The sequence below is a fragment of the Macrobrachium rosenbergii genome, chromosome 52, assembly GCF_040412425.1.
Source record: "Macrobrachium rosenbergii isolate ZJJX-2024 chromosome 52, ASM4041242v1, whole genome shotgun sequence".
Taxonomy (NCBI): Eukaryota; Metazoa; Arthropoda; class Malacostraca; order Decapoda; family Palaemonidae; genus Macrobrachium; species Macrobrachium rosenbergii.
The window spans coordinates 18,289,937-18,309,589 of NC_089792.1; the positions used below are offsets into that span (position 1 = coordinate 18,289,937).

Sequence of the window (19,653 nt, forward strand, 5' to 3'; positions counted from 1 at the left end):
ATGGGAAGGAGATAACAATTGCACCGGTCGGTGTAACTGGAACATCATCACTTTTCAAACCAGTGACCTGCATTGTAATAAGTATAAAGTAAATTAAAAAATCCATGTTAATGGAATATTTGATGGGCAGGAGGGGATAGCGTTGTTTTTTATGCCTGACGGACTGATACTCATAAATATGGTAAGAAAATGATGCAGGGGAAACAGAACTCATGTTACTCCCATACTTGAAAATGTCACTTAAAAATAAACGAAGAAAAAGTTGCGTTTTCAAATAAAACTAATGTCACGATGACCCGTTTTACTGAACAGATTGATGATCATCCTGCCTCGTGAATAACTGGGACTCAGGCTCTTAATTTTATCAGGCAATATCTGTATTTTACATTGATGTTAGTGACAGATTAAATTTTCTAATATTTTGATAATGTTTTTTTAAACCACAACTCAAGACCTTAGAAGCCAGAAGCAAGTGTCTGCTCAATATTTTTCGTTAATAAATAGAACCGTGGGTAGCCGCGATCAATGCACACCTTGCTCCAGTGGTACCGGTACGGACACAATGTATTAGCAGTCAACAGTTATGCTGAGTTGACTCAATCAAACAAGCAACAAATGATATACTATTTCACTCAAATATCTGTAAAAAGTCACCTGCGCTGGGCTCTCAGGTCCATACACGATAAATCCACATTCCACACGATATGGCAGTATTAATTTTAAGTTACACCTAGGTAGAAAGTCACAGCTGAAAACAAGAAGAATCTCCTCTTCAACAAGAAAGCTGACCGAACGAAATTAAAGGCCGTGAATATAATCGTAAAGAAGGAAGAAAAAACTCAGGTATTTGAAAATCATATGGCAAGAAATCATGATTTAACCTATTATGCTCAGTAACAGCAAGAGGTTGCAGTGAATTATCGGTATGGAAACATACTAGATATTCCATAAACGGGAACAAAGATTTAAAATTACGGAAAATAGGTTTCTCTGGAAAATTTCCGACCATTATACACTTTGTGCGAAGGTGTCAACAAGTCAGAATTGAAAAATAAAATCTTGAGGGGAAGAATAGCTATTATGACAAACAAGCGTGAAAAGAATTACTTGCTAAACAGTATGACAGGTAACACAATTCTCATTTGGAATATGTAAAAAAAAAAAAAAAAAAACTATCTTGTGAAATGAGAAGGGTACTAATGACAAAAGCTACAGAAGAATGGGAAAGTAAAAAATAAAAGAAAACAACTCAAGTATGGATGCTAATATAAGGGAATAGGTGAGAGAGACAAAATTCAACAAAATGTACAGAGAAGGGGACAAAAGAAATGAAATATAAAGCCAGGTGAAACCGTTCGCACCGTAGGGAATGATAAAAGACAGCATTTCTTGGCAGAATAATGCCATAAATTGCTAAATATATATATGTTGAAAATGTCGAAATCAAAATTATTGCTGTCGAAAAAGGCTAAACACTGCATCAAGAGTTTTATTTCCAAAACTGACGATGACCGTGTGAACCCTGATGCTCTGCTTCCTCTTCGCCTCTCCCTCCAGATAGACGACGTCCCTGGGGATATTTCCGACAATGGCACCTATGTAGCACAGGCAGTCGTAAGCAGGATAAATGGAGTTGCAGCATCGCTTGTTTGAAGATCGAGAAGGTTGTGTTAACTGCCAGTTGAATATGGAATTACTTAACAACACCCAGAGCGATGGGTGGTAAGTCGTTATCCTCTCGTACCGCCCCCAACTCTATTCAGAAACTACCCTCTCGATATTCTATTATTAACTGAGTAAAACCGTTCAGGTGTTCGAAAGTCTTTGTTTTTAACTTTTACAGTAATACAATTTATTTATTGATATAATTGTGGATTTTTTTTACAAAAACTCCAAAATTGTGATAGCAAATGTTTTGGATGATGAAAACAGTGTCTTGGAAAATATAAACTCAAAAGTCCCTGGTTAAACACCTGAAAAAAAATTTTTTTGAAAGAAAGTTACAATACAAATGACAAAGTTACAATACAAATGACAAAGAGCAAAAGATATTAAACATCAAGTCTTTAAATGTTCACTCCAAATCAGAAAACATAAAAAGCAAATTTCTGTCTGTACCTAGCACAATCTATTGATGGGAAATAACAGAAATTCAGTTTTGGGCAAGAGATGTAGGCTACAGAGCAACAGTATGACCAAAGCACGGGTGAGTTCACATAAGTAATTGCCTCTGTTGGCACAAAATATTACTATAAGTTTATGAAGTATTATTTTCCTTTGTAAAAACAAAATGATTATATTTTTTAGAATAAAACCTTTTATTATCTGTATGTTTTTTCCTCACGTTACTTTATTAAAACTTTCATAGTCATTTACATTTTTTAGTCAAATATATGTTTGGTTTTGCCAAAACTTACTAATCACTAGCATTTTAATGCAATTCCTTAAAACAATTTTTTTCGGGCTCTTTCGTAATTTTCAGCTCAGTGGTCTAAAACTAAAAATATTTTTTTCCTCTCGTTGACTTATCTGTCAATAAATATGCAAACACAAACCATTCTCCGGCCGAATGTAGTCCGCCTAATTGTGTTTTTCAGCTTTTACTATAAAAAAAGGATGGATGTAATTTGTCGCTATTTGCGCAAGATAAACATGACAAAAGGCGCCGGCATTGTCGTGCCAATGTTTGTTTTACTCTTGAATGAACAATGTACGCGTCATCGATCGGAGCCTTGAAAGACGAGTGCATCTGATCACGGTCTATAAACGCTATAGTACATGGAGTAATGGTAACTATGATCATATATTCCACCACGTAGCGTCTTGTTGGAAACACAGATACGGTAGGACTACAGTAACACACGCACAGACGCGCGCGCGCGCTCACACATATTTATACATACATACACACACACACACACACATATATATATATATATATATATATATATATATATATATATATATATATATATATATATATATATATATATATTAATAGTGATGATTAGATTTTTAGACTTTATCCGGGTGCGTAAGTGTCCTCACTGGAACGTTTTGTGCGTTGGTTAGATTCCTGCCATGGAAAGTGAAATTCACCTCGTTGATTTCTTTCAGTTTTACAGTAACCTTGTGGTGATAACCATATCCAAAAACAGTTTGAGGATATCGGGAAGGTAAGAGAATACACGTATAGTGAAGGCGACATGTAGATTATATATACATATACGTATGTATATATATTACTAACAGGACTTGATTCAAACTGCATGGTATCTAATGGAGTATTTATTCAGAAAAAGTTACAAGCTTTCTTGGACAAACAGTCATTATCAAGTATCCGTCAATGACCGGACGAGTAGTCCAGCTGTATTTATATCTGTGGGCTGGACTACGCGTCTGGTCATTGTACGATACTTGATAATGAGGACTGTTTAAATCCAAGAAAGCCAGTTTGAATGAGGTCCTTTTCTGAATAAATACTAATGCATTAGAATAACATCCAGTTTGAATGAGGTTAATGTATATAATTATATAATACACAGAATAACTGTGTATGTGATAAAGTTAATGTGTGTATATATATATATATATATATATATATATATGTATATATATATATATATATATATATTTAACATATCATTTAACACAAAATTATATATAATATATATATTTTTTATATATATAATTTTAACAAAATCAAGGTCACTGCAGTTAATAAAATTACATGCATATCTGGTAAAATTGAATTATATATATATATATATATATATATATATATATATATATATATATATATATATATATATATATATATATATATAATATATATATATATATATATATATATATATATATATATATATATATATATATATATATATATATATATGTGTGTGTGTGTGTGTGTGTGTGCGTGTGTGTGTGTGTGTGTGTGTGTGGGTGTGTGCGTGTGTGTGCATGTATTATATACATATACTCGTAGACCTTGGTCTTTAGCCTTGAAGTTTATAGAAATAAAAACTACTTTTATATATGAAGGATTTCAAATAATCATTGATGTATTTTACCAGCGTGATGAAGACGTACCTTAATTTATCATTATTATTCATCCAAATGTCTGTAACGATTACCGACGGAGCAATTGACGGACATTTCGAAAACTTTAAGTGATAAATTTGACATCAAATATCGTAACTTGACCAAACACTGAATAATAAAGACGGAGTATGAAACTTTTGCCAACAATTTGCCCATTTATGACACCAAAAGAATGTTTTTTTCTATGCAAATCGCTAACAAATTGACAATTAACATACCTTTCGTCTTCTTAAAAGAAAAAAAAAATCATTATTCGTATTGCTGCTGTTATCAGAAGGTTAGAACTTTCTGTGGTACGAAGACATCATCAACAGCCTAACAGATCCAGGCGAGGCGATTTTCGGAACAAACTTGAAGTGTTTTCCCTTTCTGGATGTAAGTTATCACTGTCTGATAAATTGGCTATTATTCAAACTGTTTTTAAAGGTTCTCTTGATTATCAAAACTCAAGTTCAGGCAGATCTGTTTCGAATTCACCATTCATATCTAAAATGCTAGAAAACGCAACTATTGATGTTACGCAAGTTCGTTTTCGGTTTTGTTCGCGATAAATAAATCAATCATAAGGTGAGTGTCAGAGTGTTCATATCCCAGTATTTCATTGGTATAATATTCATTCGGAAAGAGTTGAAGCTTTGCCGGATCGTCAGTCAGTGTACTGGAAGTTATATTTCATGGCGCCCAGCGCTTGCTCGTTTTTTTGTGTGGCTTTCGATACAATCGTGCCTGAACTATTACTAAATGATGTGCAATCCACTGAGATTGTTGATGAAATCTTTGAGCATTTGGAAGACAACTTGCGAAAGAAAGTTCCTTACATAGTTTAGAAATTCCTTTTAACCTTCTGAGACCTTGAGAAGAATACCCAGGGGTTGTGCACTAGGTCTAGTCCTATTCAGTATTTACTTGAGTAGTTTATTTAAAATATGCACAGAGAAAAGGGATGAAGTTCAAACTGTTTGTGGAGGACAATCAATTTTATTTCGCCATTGAGGACACAAATGAGAAACTAAACACCTTTCTTAATGGTGTTATGGAATGGAAAACATTTAAACTTAAAACGATCGAAAATTAGCTTGAATTTTAATTATCGAGAAAGAAAAAAGTAACGGAGTTTTTGTGATATCCAGATTAATAATAATAGTGATATGTTTCAGGTAATTCAGATAAATAACATTGCATGGGTTATAGGATATCACTTTAGAAATACTGATTTACTGAGTTATTGCATCAATGATAGAGTGGACTACCGTAATTTAATCTATGATATGATAATTTACTAAGTAGATCGACATGACCAATAATGGAAGTGCACATCCGGAAAGCAATAAACCTTTATTGTTTGAATTGTACTAACTGCCTGTTGAAGCTAGAATAACGTTTGAAATATGTTTTGACTCATCAAGGTTTCTAGACTGGATATCCAAAGTACTGTATTTAAGGGAATTACTTTACAAAGCTCAGACAACGTTAGCTACTGATGGCTTCAAGATATCAGCCAGGATTTTTTTCGAACGTTGGTTTTACAGTTTTTAAGTTTGTCTATAGTATCAAGACTGTACAGTAAGCTGTCACTTGAGATCGTGAAGACTGAAGATATTAAGATTTTCAAGGAGAAAGTGAAAAGTTCTCATTCTCGGAGTATTCGGCTAAGATTTGACCCTTTATATGGAATATACCACACGATTGTTTGAAGATGTCTGCTTAGAGAAGTATATGGCAAATAAATATGCTTGTCTTACTGAGAACCTTCGCTGGAGTGGGACGAGATAAAGAAACCAACAGATAACAGGCAAATAAATTAAGGTTGTCTTTCGGCCGTAAGTCATTTAGGCCTTCGCACGTTTACGTGCAAAATGGACGCCGGGACCAGCCCCTTGGGGATGATAAAACATAAAATAATAACGGTAAATACCATAAACATAACGGAAAACCATAAACATAACGTCTTACATTGTTTTGGATGTTACGGCCTAAGTGACTTACGGCCGAAACGACCAGGACCTCACTCACATACCTAGTTATATGTTCAGTGTAAGTAGAGCGACAATTAGCTTCATAAGGAGTATAGTTACATGTGTCTGGGTATGTGGGGAGAATTTACAAAATATTTTTCAATTGTCATCCAAGGCTGATTATAAAAGTTCGAATTACAGCTCCTCTTAATTCTTCTTCTATCTTTCAGGTTGTGACAGGAGCAGATGATGCTTTCAAGCTTATTTGTGATATATTTGTCTTTGTCAGTTGGACAGATATCTGGAGGTAAGTAAAAATGCGTGGTATTTATTATTATTATTATTATTATTATTATTATTATTATTATTATTATTATTATTAGAAGGAGTCCCTCTCTGAGGCAAACTTCATTGAAAAGAATGCCACTGTGTATGGCGTTGAGCTTATATTTCGCCTTCTGAACTTGGCGCATAAGTTTCTTCGTTTCAGCAGGTGAATTATAAAACAGCTGTCCGAAGTTCATTTATTATTCGGCGCTTCAGTAGACCTTGCTATTATTGAAAGAGGTGATTGTACTATTATCAGTGGATTATTGCTTATAAAAATTGAGGCGTATATGCTATACACATTCTCTTGCTATAAGGCGTGAACTTTGTGTTGTGGTGTTGTTCTTAGAACACAAAAGAATAAGTCTCATGTGTGCTGTGACCTACAAGCCGTAGGGCCCTTCTTGGAAACAAATTAGTTATATGTTGTCAGTTTGTTTGGAAAAATAGGTAAACTATAAGATATTAACTCGTTCTTGGAAACCTTGCACAATGCCAATGCCAAGTTGTGTTCGCTTCCTAAAACAAACAAGTAAAAAATGGGCCGAAGTTTCTTCAGTGCAACCGAGTTTTCTGTGCAGCGTATAATGCCACGGCCCATGAAACTCTCAGCATGTGCTGTTGGCACCTATTTGGCTAACTTTAACATTAAATAAAATAAAAACTACTGAGGCTGATTGGGGGTGGATGATCAACATGCCAATTTGCAGCCCTCTAGCCTTAGTAGTTTTTCAGCTCTGAGGGCGGATAGACGTGCGGACGGACAGACAAATAGCCATCTCAACAGTTTTCTTTTACAGAAAACTAAAATATGCAGAATCCCTGTCACACGTCAATGAATGGGGTACTTTGCATGGATATCTATAAGCTAAATTTAACCTCTGAAATAATTTCTTTTGAGTAATTGCTAAATTCCCTAAAAAGGGCTTGGTTCAACAACTGGAAAGTGGTTAGAAGTATTTTTACCTCACCTGAGCCGAAGTTCAAGTGGGCTTTTCTAATCAGTTTGTCTGACGTCTGTGTCTGGGAAAGAATTTTCACATTTTCGATTTCCCCAGGATCACCGGATCATTTTCAATCACACTTCGATAATGCATCCTATGGTAAAGGGGATGTAGTGCAGATTCAAATTTGTTGAAAACTGGCCGAAGGGTCCAGGATGGGGAACAATAGTCTACAATGAAATATGTTAGGAAAAATCTTGACCTACTGAGGGATTCAGAACCGATGAAGGACGGTTTTTCAGCAACAACTTTTATCAAAGCATCGGATAAAGCTGAAAGTTGGCAAGTGTATATTTTATAACCCTACCTAATTTTTTGGTTTATTTAGAGCCTAAGTTCGATAGTTTTGATATTTATAGAGTAAAATGAAGTCACTCAATGCCTTTGTGAGAAAATCACAGACAAGGATTCTAAAACAATTCGTGACGTAAACATATGACGTCATAATACTCTTCGCCCATACACCAGGTAGGCGGTGAATGGATTTCTTAAATGCTTAAAGAATTTAGGCTTCGACAAATTCGATAATGGCCAGCAGGATATGGAATTGTCCCCGTGGTTGCAAGACTGCATTTGTGCTAAGGCTTACCACTTTGTATTGAAGCTTAGAGAAGACCTGTGGCAAGATTTACTCTGGAGTGTGAATAGGTAATTATTTCTATGGTGGGTAATGGTTACTTGACCGCCCCAAAAGTGCGGGCAGGAGCTGTTAGACAACACGTCATTTTGAGGAAGAGTACTTGAAATCGGACATTATCCATGAGAGCGTGGGACCAGTCATTATTGATCTCGCTAGCGACGATGAAAACGTGGATGATGACCTCCTCCTCGAGTGACGACGACGAAGACATTTTGTAAATTAATTATGTATAGTGTTAGATGTTTTATTTGTACCTCTAAAACATATCTATTAAAACACAGTGATTATAACAATATGTTCCTCATTCAAACTGATTTCAATATATTTTCCTTTCCATGCATATCAATATAAATCGTGTTACATTTGATTGATATTGAAGCAGGTAAATAATAGCTTGAGCTTGCCCTCAAAATCTTGACTCCTACCAGTACCTTTTATTTGCAGCTGGGTATACAAGCGCTGTTTAGGTGTTATATGATATAAATAAAAAACCAAGAAAAATAACAATGGGTTACATTAACTGAAATAAAACAATGGCGTTGACTTTACAACTCTAACAATTGAGGAAATGAGGCATCATTGCTTTTCATTTAAATTCTACTTCTAGTGACCGCTCCTGACATGCTGCAAACAGAAGGCTATAGTGTCAAAACCTGAGATAAACAAAATGGATTGTCTTTTATTTCCCGCCCTGAATAGATGTAGATCTAACAAATGAGCTATAGACTGGTTCATTATGTGGATGAACTACTTGCACTGAATTATTTGTAAAGTAGAAACAATACGAATATCAAGAAAATGGAAGAAATCCAAGCTAACAACTTAGTCCTAACAACTGCTGTGGAAGTTGCAATGAAACCTCCACAAAATAAAAATAATAATAATAATAATAATAATAATAATAATAATAATAATAATAATAATAATAATAATAATAATAATAAAATTATTGAGAATGATAATGCTATCAAGGGGACGATGACAAATCCTGCTCGCCATCATTGATATCGCTGAAGCCTTGTATGGGTATTAAAATGGGCCAAGAGAGACAAGGTCTACCCAATTGGATGTCGTTGCCTCCTGCCTGGAGTAACTATGTAGGCGATGACATATCTTCGAGGTACATGCTCATTGCGGCAATTCACCTGCTGATGCAATAAGGAAGTAGACAAAGCTCCACCTACATGGGATATTTGGGGGAAAGTGAGCAAACCTTCCCTTTCTCTTGGTCTTGGGTGCTAATATCAATTAGTGAATATGCCATCGCCAAGTGGGCAGATCCACAGTGAAGAGACGTTTTCCCCATATGTAAACTTCTCTTCACTGTATATGGATATATATGACGTCATAGGTTAACGTCATTATTGTGTTCAAAACCCTTACCTGCGATTTTGATGGCTCTGGCATAGAAACCCACTTTTACTCTGGTAAGTACCAGAACTATTGAACTTAGGTAGTAAATAACACTTGCAATAATTAGGTAGGGTTATAAAATATACACTTGCCAACTTTCACCTTTATCCGATGCTTTGATAAAAGGTGTTGCCGAAAAACCGTGTTTCATCGGCTCTGAATCCCATAGTAGGTGGCTTACGTGAGCAGTGTGGCCCATGGTCGCTTGTTATAGAAAATGACAAGTGCAGGCTTCACTCACAGATACCCTTTCAACTTCCATGCCGCTGACTAATCTTGGTTTTAGTGGCAGGTTTTGTCTCCCTAGTTGAAACTAATTAGCATCCTCCAATACTGGAGTTTAGTCAACTGTTTTTTGTGTATAAACTGTTATAAGAGACGCTTTTAGACAGACATAACGTTCTGTGATAAGCTTTTGCATTACACAATACTCTTGGTACTAACAGATCTTGACTATGTGCCTCAAAGGTTTCTTACAAAGGGGGTTGCCGGCCTTCAGCTACTTACAGACAAATACACTAAAACCAAGTAAAGTAGTTGAGAGATCACTACCAGTAATGGAACCTTGCAGAAGACAAATATAAGGCGTACCTGCGTCATTTTGCTCCTTAGACAAGATGATATTGTATAGGGGACTGGTTGTTAAACTAATAGGTACCAATTTCAAGGATAAACTGCTGTAAAAAAAATGTTATAATATTTTATATTTGAAAAGACTTTTATAAGGAATCTTCACAACACACTAAACCTCCACCATAACTAAATATGAAACAGAACAAAGTGTTTTGTGGTACGAACGGGTGCTCGCATTTTAGGGAGGTCCATTTGTAAGTCGGTAGGTCCTAGTCACAACGACATTTAAGATTTTAGTGGCAAAGAGTTTGGTTCGTTTTTACTCTCTGTAACCCACTAATGAAGATTCCACTCCTTTCAGGCTACAGTGTATTAACACACCACTATATATATCCATTATAAGTTAAAAGGCAGAGAGGACTGAGGGCATAAATCAGCAGGAAAAATGAATCCATCCTTCACAAACGGAGAGCTACTTGTCTTTTCAGTGGGAAGGAAGGGCTGTTAGGTATACAATGCTAACAACCTCACATCTTGAGTAAATAGAAACATATCGAAGGGAATGCAGTACTTATCATTTTTATAAAGTAGTTTAATGGGACAATTGAGTCATTTCTATAATTATATCGGAGGAATCGAAACGTTTTGCGCTAGAGAGGGGCGGAAGTTGAAGCAAGGTAAATTTAAAGAAGTTAGACAGCTAGGTGGGAATAGACCAAAGAAAAAAGTATATCTTAGTTTAACCAGACCACTGAGGAGCTGATTAACAGCTCTCCTAGGGCTGGCCCGAAGGATTAGATTTATTTTACGTGGCTAAGAACCAACTGGTTACCTAGCAACGGGACCTACAGCTTGTTGTGAAATCCGAACCACATTATGACGAGAAATGAATTTCTATCACCAGAGATAAATCCCTCTAATTCTTCATTGGCCGGTCGGAAAGTCGAACGCTGGGCCAACAGCCAATGAAGAACTGATAGACCAAAGAGAACGGATATATAAATATAATATATAGAGAACGGATATATATAATTATATATATATATACACACACACACACACACACACACACACACATATATATATATATATATATATATATATATACATAATAAGCACATACACATATATACACATATTTATTTACATATACATAAGATAAAACTTCACATCAGTTCTTTTTAATCTACAGCTATGGATGCGGCTGAAAGTGAGACAGTGAAAGTGTACACATTCCAGAAAGGACTCTGGCATAAGCCATCTTTGGAAGATTACCTTCGATACGACTTCAATTTGAATTACACACTTACAGGTTATACGATCTGTTATTGGATAGTACTTTAAAATATTAAGCTCATGCTCTTCAAGGCGCTCTCTCTCTCTCTCTCTCTCTCTCTCTCTCTCTCTCTCTCTCTCTCTCTCTCTCTCTCTCGTCTCTCATATATATATATATATATATATATATATATATATATATATATATATATATGTGTGTGTGTGTGTGTGTGTGTGTGTGTGTGTGTGTGTTTAACTGAATCACGAAAAATATGGAACGTGATGAATATATAGATAAAGACAAAATCCATCTTAGAAGGAAAGAAAACAATGGAGTGCTGCAAGGCCTTTCGACTTATAGTCCTTTACTCTGCTAAGTAAAGGACTGTAAAACTCAAACGATACAGCAGCACTCCATTGTTTCTTTCCTTCAGGGATTTTGTCTTTTATATACATTATATATATATATATATATATTTATATATATATATATATATATATATATATATATATATATATATATATATATATATATATATATATATATGTGAATGTGGGTTCATATAGCAGAAAGTACTTTAGAAAATATTAACTCCATGTCTCTTGTACTTGAATAATGTAAAACTTAACGTTTCCGAGCTTGTCAAAGCTAAATGCAACAAATGACGGTCAGTTACATCTCTCCTACTCCAATCTTTCAGGTTCGAGACATCATCAGTGAACAGCGTTCACTTGTCTTATGCTACGAGCGCCACTAACACAAACGCCTTTATGGCAGGTAAGTATTGTCTCTCACTCTCGAGCTTTTGTCAAGTTAAACGTTGCTTGTGAGAGACTGCTGTAAAATGGATAAGATTTTTAATGATACACGCAATTTGAACAATATTTTCGTGGTTGTGAAAATTGTAGCCGAATGAGTCATTATTTCATTTAAAAATTAATGAAAAGGGACAAAACTTTATTAAAGAGCAGACTTTACAAGTTGTACAGAGACCGAGTCCAATAAAAATTAATTAGGCTGAAATTCTTTACTAAGGGCGGTGTCTCGCTTGAGTTACTATCATAGGAGCTTGTTTCATTCATAGTGTTTTAATCATGTCTATGAGCAAAACTCAAGAGTCTTTATGCTGCCTTTGGCTTAACACCCTTTTGCAAGACAGAGACTTTACTGAACGGACTCCAGAGAGGTTACATTCACGGAAGTACTAAACACCACGAGAGTGAGGGTAAAGTTGATAATAGCGCAAACTTTCTGCAAAGTCACAGTTGCTCGGATATAGTACCTCTCTGATAAAGAAAAACAAATGACACAATTTTCATTTGCTTCATTCTTCTATGCATCGTCAAGTATGTACGCGTCAATGCTGTATTTGTTGGACCAGTGTTCCAAATTCCTTCAAAATTTCCGGTGAAAACGGCAGATCAAGGACAAAAATGACCTGTAAAACACCAGAGAAGTCTAAATGCTTATGTGGAGTTCAAAAACTAAAGATCAATATCCAGCAAGTAGACATTGGAGAAGGACGAAGTCTTGATGGGGGACCAAAATGAGGAATTTTTTATGAACAATCGCTCAGAGCATCAACTGGACATGAGTTTAAAGACTTAGGACGAATACTTTGTATTAGTTAACTGTGAATCAAAAATGGACTTCAGAGACCTCACTTGTATGAGTACTGGGAACTAAGAATCTAATACCAAAAGTGGGGAAGGTCATCTTTAAACGCATTCAAATGCATTCGGTCTAGCTACTGTGAAAATTCCATATTTCATCATGCGATTATTTTTCTCCTGTATTTTTAAACTTATGGTAAAAATCATTGAGTCTTTTCGTCTCCTTCAGAACACCTAACTTGAAAAAGCAAATTTCAAATCAGGCATTCAGTTAAATGATTACACTTTGAACACCTCAAATTTCTTATAACAGAGGGTGAATACTTTTAAATTAAGATAATTAAGCACAAAAGCAGAGGACTCGCACTGACTTACTCCTGTTCCAGTTAAGGAAAACGACAAGCTTATGGTCTTCATTAACAACAAGGGCTCCTCGCTGTCGTCTTCGAAACCCCTAATGATTTATCCTGAGACGTGGAATCACTTCTGCCACGTGCTCAATGATTCTTACTACTCGGTCTACTGGCAGGGTGAGGTAAGTGACGAGAGAGGGAGCCGTTTCAAAGGCAAATCCCAGTTTCTGCTATCGCTACTACTGCTACTGGTGACTGACTCATTATCAGGTATTTGTCACAGAATCATGTATATTGCATATTTCCAATATTTATTTTTATGAATATTGTTAGTTTTTAAAGCAATGAAAGCAGTCATTGACAGATGACTGGAATTACGTATTTTGTTTATACTAGTTTGGTTTTGAAGTGCAGATTCCTAGTTCAATAAAACATGACAACTGATCTGAGAAAAGAATAAAAATAAAAAAAAAATTACAATTACCTATAAAAGTTTTAGTGTTATGCCAGTGATACGGTTATTTATAGGGAACTCTAAAGTCATAAGCATAAAGCGAGTAAGATTTTAAGGTAACGAATTTTTCCCAATAATGGAGGAATGGTCGACTTCAGCATTACAATGGTTCGGTAGTCCTGTCCACAGAATACAAAATTATGATAATCAAAGAATCTGTTTGACGAACTAAAGTTATCAAAGTTTCACCCAGAAGAAATCATCTGTTGCCACATATTTCAATTAATGTTGCAACTTGATATTCAGTGCAATGATTACTATTCGATTATTTCAAAAGGTATTGCTGTTATTATTCCCCTTTCCTCGTATCAGTTGTCATTCTTTAGAAACTAATAATATTCATAAGAATGACTATTGGGAAATGTAGGATTCTGTGAAAGTACTTGATTTTAAACGTTGTTATTGTGGGGTAATGATCAATTTAAAAGCCAAAACTTTTGTAGGCTTTTCCTCTAGATTTCAGCATTTAAGATAGATATCTCTGGTCTTCAGAACTTTTGCTGCACTTTATTGCAATTCAGTTTGATGGTGAACCGATAGCTTTTGGTTGATGGCGTATCTAATACTTCTAGTCCTTTGAAAACTCTTTGCTCATGACTCTTCCTAAAACTTTATTGTTTCCAGTCACCTCTGATACCTTTATCAGTGTTTCTAATTTCGACAAACAAAACGTCACTTCAACAAGCTATTGGGAAGTCATATATCCTAATGAAAATATCTAACAGTAATTGCAATACGTAATGTTGGTATATGTTAGTCAGAACAAGTAAAATTTAAATATAGTTATTTTTTCCCTGACATTGCTAATGACAGTTTTTCTGATGATGTTACCTCTGAAGGCGTTTGCCAGTGGACCTGTGCAGATGTCCGGCCTTTCTATGAATGGAACTCTGATAATTGGCCAAGAACAAGATGAAATTGGCGGCGGTTTTACTGAATATGAGGTAAGGAATTGTCATGCTAAAAGATAATTATTGTAAAAATGACATAAATTAGGAAATAACAAAAATTCAATGATTACTGCTTTAAAAAGTGAACGTTTGGTTATCACATTCTCATATGTTCCAGGTTTTCCACGGTGATTTTACGCAGTTGAATATTTGGAACTTTACACTGGCAGCGCAGGAAGTTAAGAAACTTGCGGACTGTGCCTCTGCTGGCATAGGAAACATATTTAACCTTGATTCATTTGGCATGCAACATTTTGGCAATGTCTCACAAAAATCAGTGAAACTTGGAGAGCTTTGCAGGTAATAAATCAAACAAACAATGATTGAAATTGACGAAGCTAGAATCATATTCAACGAAATCTATCTGAAGACTAGTTTTTTTTTTTTGCAGGTACATTCCACGTTACCTAATATTAACTGGTATGCAAACGTGGTTTGATAGTCTTACCCTTTGTCATCGCTTAGGGGCGGAGATGGTTGTTCCGGCAAATGAGTACGAGAACAGCCATCTGGTAGCAGCAGTGGAACCCTTTGTAGAAGCGTGCGGTAACGAGACAAGATTGCTGTGGCTGGGAATAACTGACGCAGCAAATGAAGACGTGTGGATTAATACGGAAACACAGCTGCCGATACAATTCACAAACTTTGCAAGGACTTACTATTTAAAGGGCACGGTAGTCAACTGTGTAGCTCTCCTTGCTGAGGGCAAATGGTCCACTGCGATATGTTCATATGAAAAATGCGTTGCATGTCATGTTAGGCAGCCTGTGTACCTGTATTTGCGTGGCCTCTGTTTTAAAACCGAGCAACAGTCAATGTTTACATCCAGAGGATATACAAATGGGAGGATACTCTTTCGTGGATATTTTGCTGATGTAATTATGTGGAATGATCTCATAAAAAGATGGCAACTTGTCAGCACAGAGAGTAATGTTACACTAGCAACCATGCACACCTCTCATGATAAAAACTACCCACTTGGAAGACATCAGTGGACTCTAGGTAGACCCATGTGTGATCATGGGGAGATGGCTGTCGTTAATCTGAGTTTGTCTGCTTGTAAACCCTTTCAGTTCATGTGTTCTTCTGGGTTATGCATTTCCCAAAGCCAGCGTTGCGACTTGAGAGATGACTGCAGCGATGGAAGTGACGAAAATGAGTGCCAAATAGTGATAACAAACAATAGGTACTCAAATCAAGTGCCCCCAATTATATGTGAGGATTCTGCACTCAAGATCATCCCAACTATTGTCCTGACTCGCTTTAGTGATGTTGACGACAAAAACATGGTCCTTGAGATCGAGTTTAATGTGAATTTAACGTGGAAAGATGACAGACTGAGTTTCAAGCATATTAAGGGTAAAAATACTCTTCTCAGTGATCAAGAGGCTGTAAAAATCTGGCTTCCACGTTATCAGTTCCTTAATGTGAAAGGAGGCACAGCCCAAGCACGAAGTACAACTGTTGTCATTTTAACAGCCTACAATAAAAGCTTTCCAAACTATAATTCAGTGAATATGGGTAAGTCTACCATTCACATTAGTGTTTTGTTATCAAGGCTAATCTATATTTATCAATACCATAATGAGACTGCCGTTTATTTTCTAAAATTTTGATTTTTGGAAGATGCAAGACAAGAAACTTGCAAATGTAAGTGAATTTTTTCTTCATGTGCGTGTAATAGCTGCATTTTCCTTTGCAGATAAGATCTACCCTGGCAGTAGTAATTTCATCTCAATGACGCATCAGTATGATGAAAGATTCACTTGCGCCTTGGAGCTCTATGCATATCCATTTGATGTCCAGCACTGTCACCTTAAGCTTCGCCTATTTCCTTCATACAATGAGCGCGTTCAGTTTCTCCACAAAAGAGGAAATGTAGTTTATACCGGGCCTGAAGAACTCACCTTGTTCTACGTATACAATCTACAGTACGCAACGAAAAACAGCAGCAGTCACTTAACCATTAAGTTCCAGCTGCAAAGACGTTGTGGGTTCATCATTTTATCGACCTTCTTTCCGTCAGTTCTCCTGCTGGTTGTGAGCTGGGCCACTCTGTTCGTGTCATTCGATGCCCTGAACGTGAGAGCCACCATGTCCCTGACCACGCTTCTGGTGCTCTTCACGCTGTTTAACAACACAGTCGGCACGTTGCCCACAACAGCCACCATAAAGCTAATTGACATCTGGTTCACATTCATTATAATTCTGCTCTTCAGTAACATCATGGTGCACGTCTTTGTGGCTCAGAAAAATGAGAGGACCACTTTCATCAAAGTGGCTCCTTCCGAAGAGCAGGTTGAAGCGTCAGAGGGGCCGCGTTTAACCATCTCTTTGCCCTACAGATTTTTGGTTATTTATAGGATGCTTCTGTTTCCATCTTTTGTGTTCGTCTTCATGATTGCGTTTACGTCAGTGTGTGTTGTGAATCATATGATGGTAAGATAGTTGAAAGGTTCTTCAAAGCCCAGGTGCTTTGGCACGTTATTTTCAAGCTTTTGTATGAGCCTTTGGAAAATATGCCGCATGTATGCAGAAAGATTTAGGTGGAATATTCCATCCTTGGCTCTTTTCTTTACAGATAAGTAAAGGAATAGATAATTCGCAATCGAAGTCTGTCTTATGGAGGGAACTATTACAAACAGTGAGGTTGATATTTATGTTGTCGGGACTTTCTCTTATGAAAGTCTGTGCCGTTTTTACCTCATGTAATCTAATAAAGAATGATTTTGCTCATAATTTGTATCAAGACTACTGTATGTAACTGAAAGTGGAAAGAATGTTGTAACATTGTTCTGTAATTTGACTAAGAGATCAGCATTCGAGTGTCACGGTCTTCTTTTCTGAATGCATGATACATTCAAGCAAGTACTGAATTCTTCGTCGAATACCATAAAGGGACATGGCTCAAAATCCCTGTCATTCATTAGCAATGTGGCCTGAACAGTTGCGAGGCGGTGGTGAAAAGCAGACGTGCTTGCTGAGTGCTCTTGCATTGTGAGTGGAACAAAACTTTTATTTTCTCTGAGAATGGTTATATTGGACATGACAAAAAACAAGTAAAAAATGCGCTGAATTTTCTTCGGCGCAATCGAGTTTTCTGTACAACGTACAATGCTGTATGAGCCGCGGCCCATGAAACTTTCAGCTACGGCCCGGTGGTGCATTCCTATACCTTTGCCAGACGCACGATCATGGCTAACTGTAACCTTAAATAAAATGAAAACTACTGACGCTAGAGGGCTGCAGTTTGATATATTTGATGACTGGAGGGTGGATGATCAACATACCAATTTACAGCCCCCTAGCCTCCGTAGTTTTTAAGACTGAGGGCGGACGAAAAAAGTGCCGACGGACAGACAAATAACCACTATCTCAATAGTTTTCCTTTACAAAAAACTAAAAACCGTTATTAGAATATATGAGTGGCAATGAAACTGCAACCTGGAGAGCAGAAGGGAAACTTTGAGAAATAACTTCTTTATTATGCGTTCTTAAGGCGTTTTGTAATCCCATATATCTAACAAATTATTTCTGGAACAACGTCAGATCCTTTACATTCGCCCTAATAAGATACCAAATTAAATATGCTATACCTATAATTATATATATACAGTATATATATATATATATATATATATATATATATATATATATATATATATATATATATATATAGAGAGAGAGAGAGAGAGAGAGAGAGAGATATCTTCGTCGAAGTTTCAAAATTTCTATGTCTTTGTAAAGTTCCAAATGCGAAGGATATACATTGTTACCAATACTGGTTGAATGGGATCTCCAAGTTATATTTCTTTTTTATATATTTCTATATGTTTCAGCGAGGTTTTTCCCTCGTCACTTAACAAATTACCTAAAATTAACGCAGTATACTTTCCAGTGCGTGTGCCAGGATTAGAGGTGGTTTTACTCAATCCAAGTAAAGACCTTTCAATGATATTGCTTTTACTCCAGAATCCTTGTTCAATCCGTGACTCGATGTAAACATTAGTTTCCTTCGCAACCGGTCAGTACTTGTTATGATTGAAGATTTGCAGCTTTTTTAATGATAATATTTAGTAGAGAGCCTAGAGAGCCTGTGAGAAATAACGTCTTTAACATGTATTCCTAAGTGATTTCATAATTCTATATATGTTATCATTTTTCCTTGGGTCAATATATATATATATATATATATATATATATATATATATATATATATATATATATATATATATATATATATATATAAACATATATATATATACACACACACACACACACACATATATATATATATATATATATATATATATATATATATATATATATATATATATATATATATATATATCTCCCTGTGTGTTTGTGTTGCACCGTTTCACATTTTGTATATATAAAAATATTAACCTACAATTAAGGAACTTATTCTCATTTGAATCCCTTGAAAAAATATTTAAAAAGTTCATAAAAAATGGTTCTCTAACAGCAATCCATAAGACTCGAGGAACATGTGAAGTAATTTTTTCCCAGGAAAGATTCTCATATTTAATAGGCTTTTGATGATGTCATTAATATCATCGTTGATTGGTGGCCTCTGGTTTATATTGTATTAATACTATGATATTTTTGCCATTTGTCAAACCAAGTAAATTATGAAGATTTTGGAAAAGATACTGAGATTTATTGTGTTTACAATAACCACGTAGCTGTAGATTATAAAAATAAGTGTGTGGCGTAAATGAGGCTGAATATTTCACTTGCTTATAGTGCTTTAAATATTTATTCCATCTGAAAGGTAACAAGTTCAACTTTTTCTAAAACCTTTGAATGAGATGGATGTATTGTAGCCAACGTTTTCTGGACAAGATCTCAAGGTTATTTTTCCTTTCTTTCGGTTTACAAAGCTTTTTGTTCTTATTATACAACTGATT

The 19,653-nt window shown here is 35.6% G+C and overlaps 1 protein-coding gene across 1 annotated transcript; it reads left to right on the forward strand.

The window, feature by feature from the left end:
* Window positions 1-11,990: 11,990 nt before the first annotated feature.
* Window positions 11,991-17,521, forward strand: LOC136833901 (glycine receptor subunit alpha-2-like). Its single transcript, XM_067096192.1, has 5 exons — window positions 11,991-12,069; window positions 13,292-13,440; window positions 14,612-14,716; window positions 14,841-16,243; window positions 16,425-17,521. The coding sequence occupies exons 4-5, from the start codon at window positions 15,145-15,147 to the stop codon at window positions 17,168-17,170; spliced, it is 1,845 nt and encodes a 614-aa protein (XP_066952293.1). The 5' UTR covers window positions 11,991-12,069; window positions 13,292-13,440; window positions 14,612-14,716; window positions 14,841-15,144; the 3' UTR covers window positions 17,171-17,521.
* The last annotated feature ends 2,132 nt before the right edge of the window (window positions 17,522-19,653 follow it).

Excerpts from the sequence above, each read along its gene's own strand:
- LOC136833901 (XM_067096192.1), top strand. The coding sequence starts at position 15,145 with ATGCAAACGTGGTTTGATAGTCTTACCCTTTGTCATCGCTTAGGGGCG. Across the intron at positions 16,244-16,424 it reads CTATAATTCAGTGAATATGG|ATAAGATCTACCCTGGCAGT; the intron begins GTAAGTCTACCA and ends TTTCCTTTGCAG.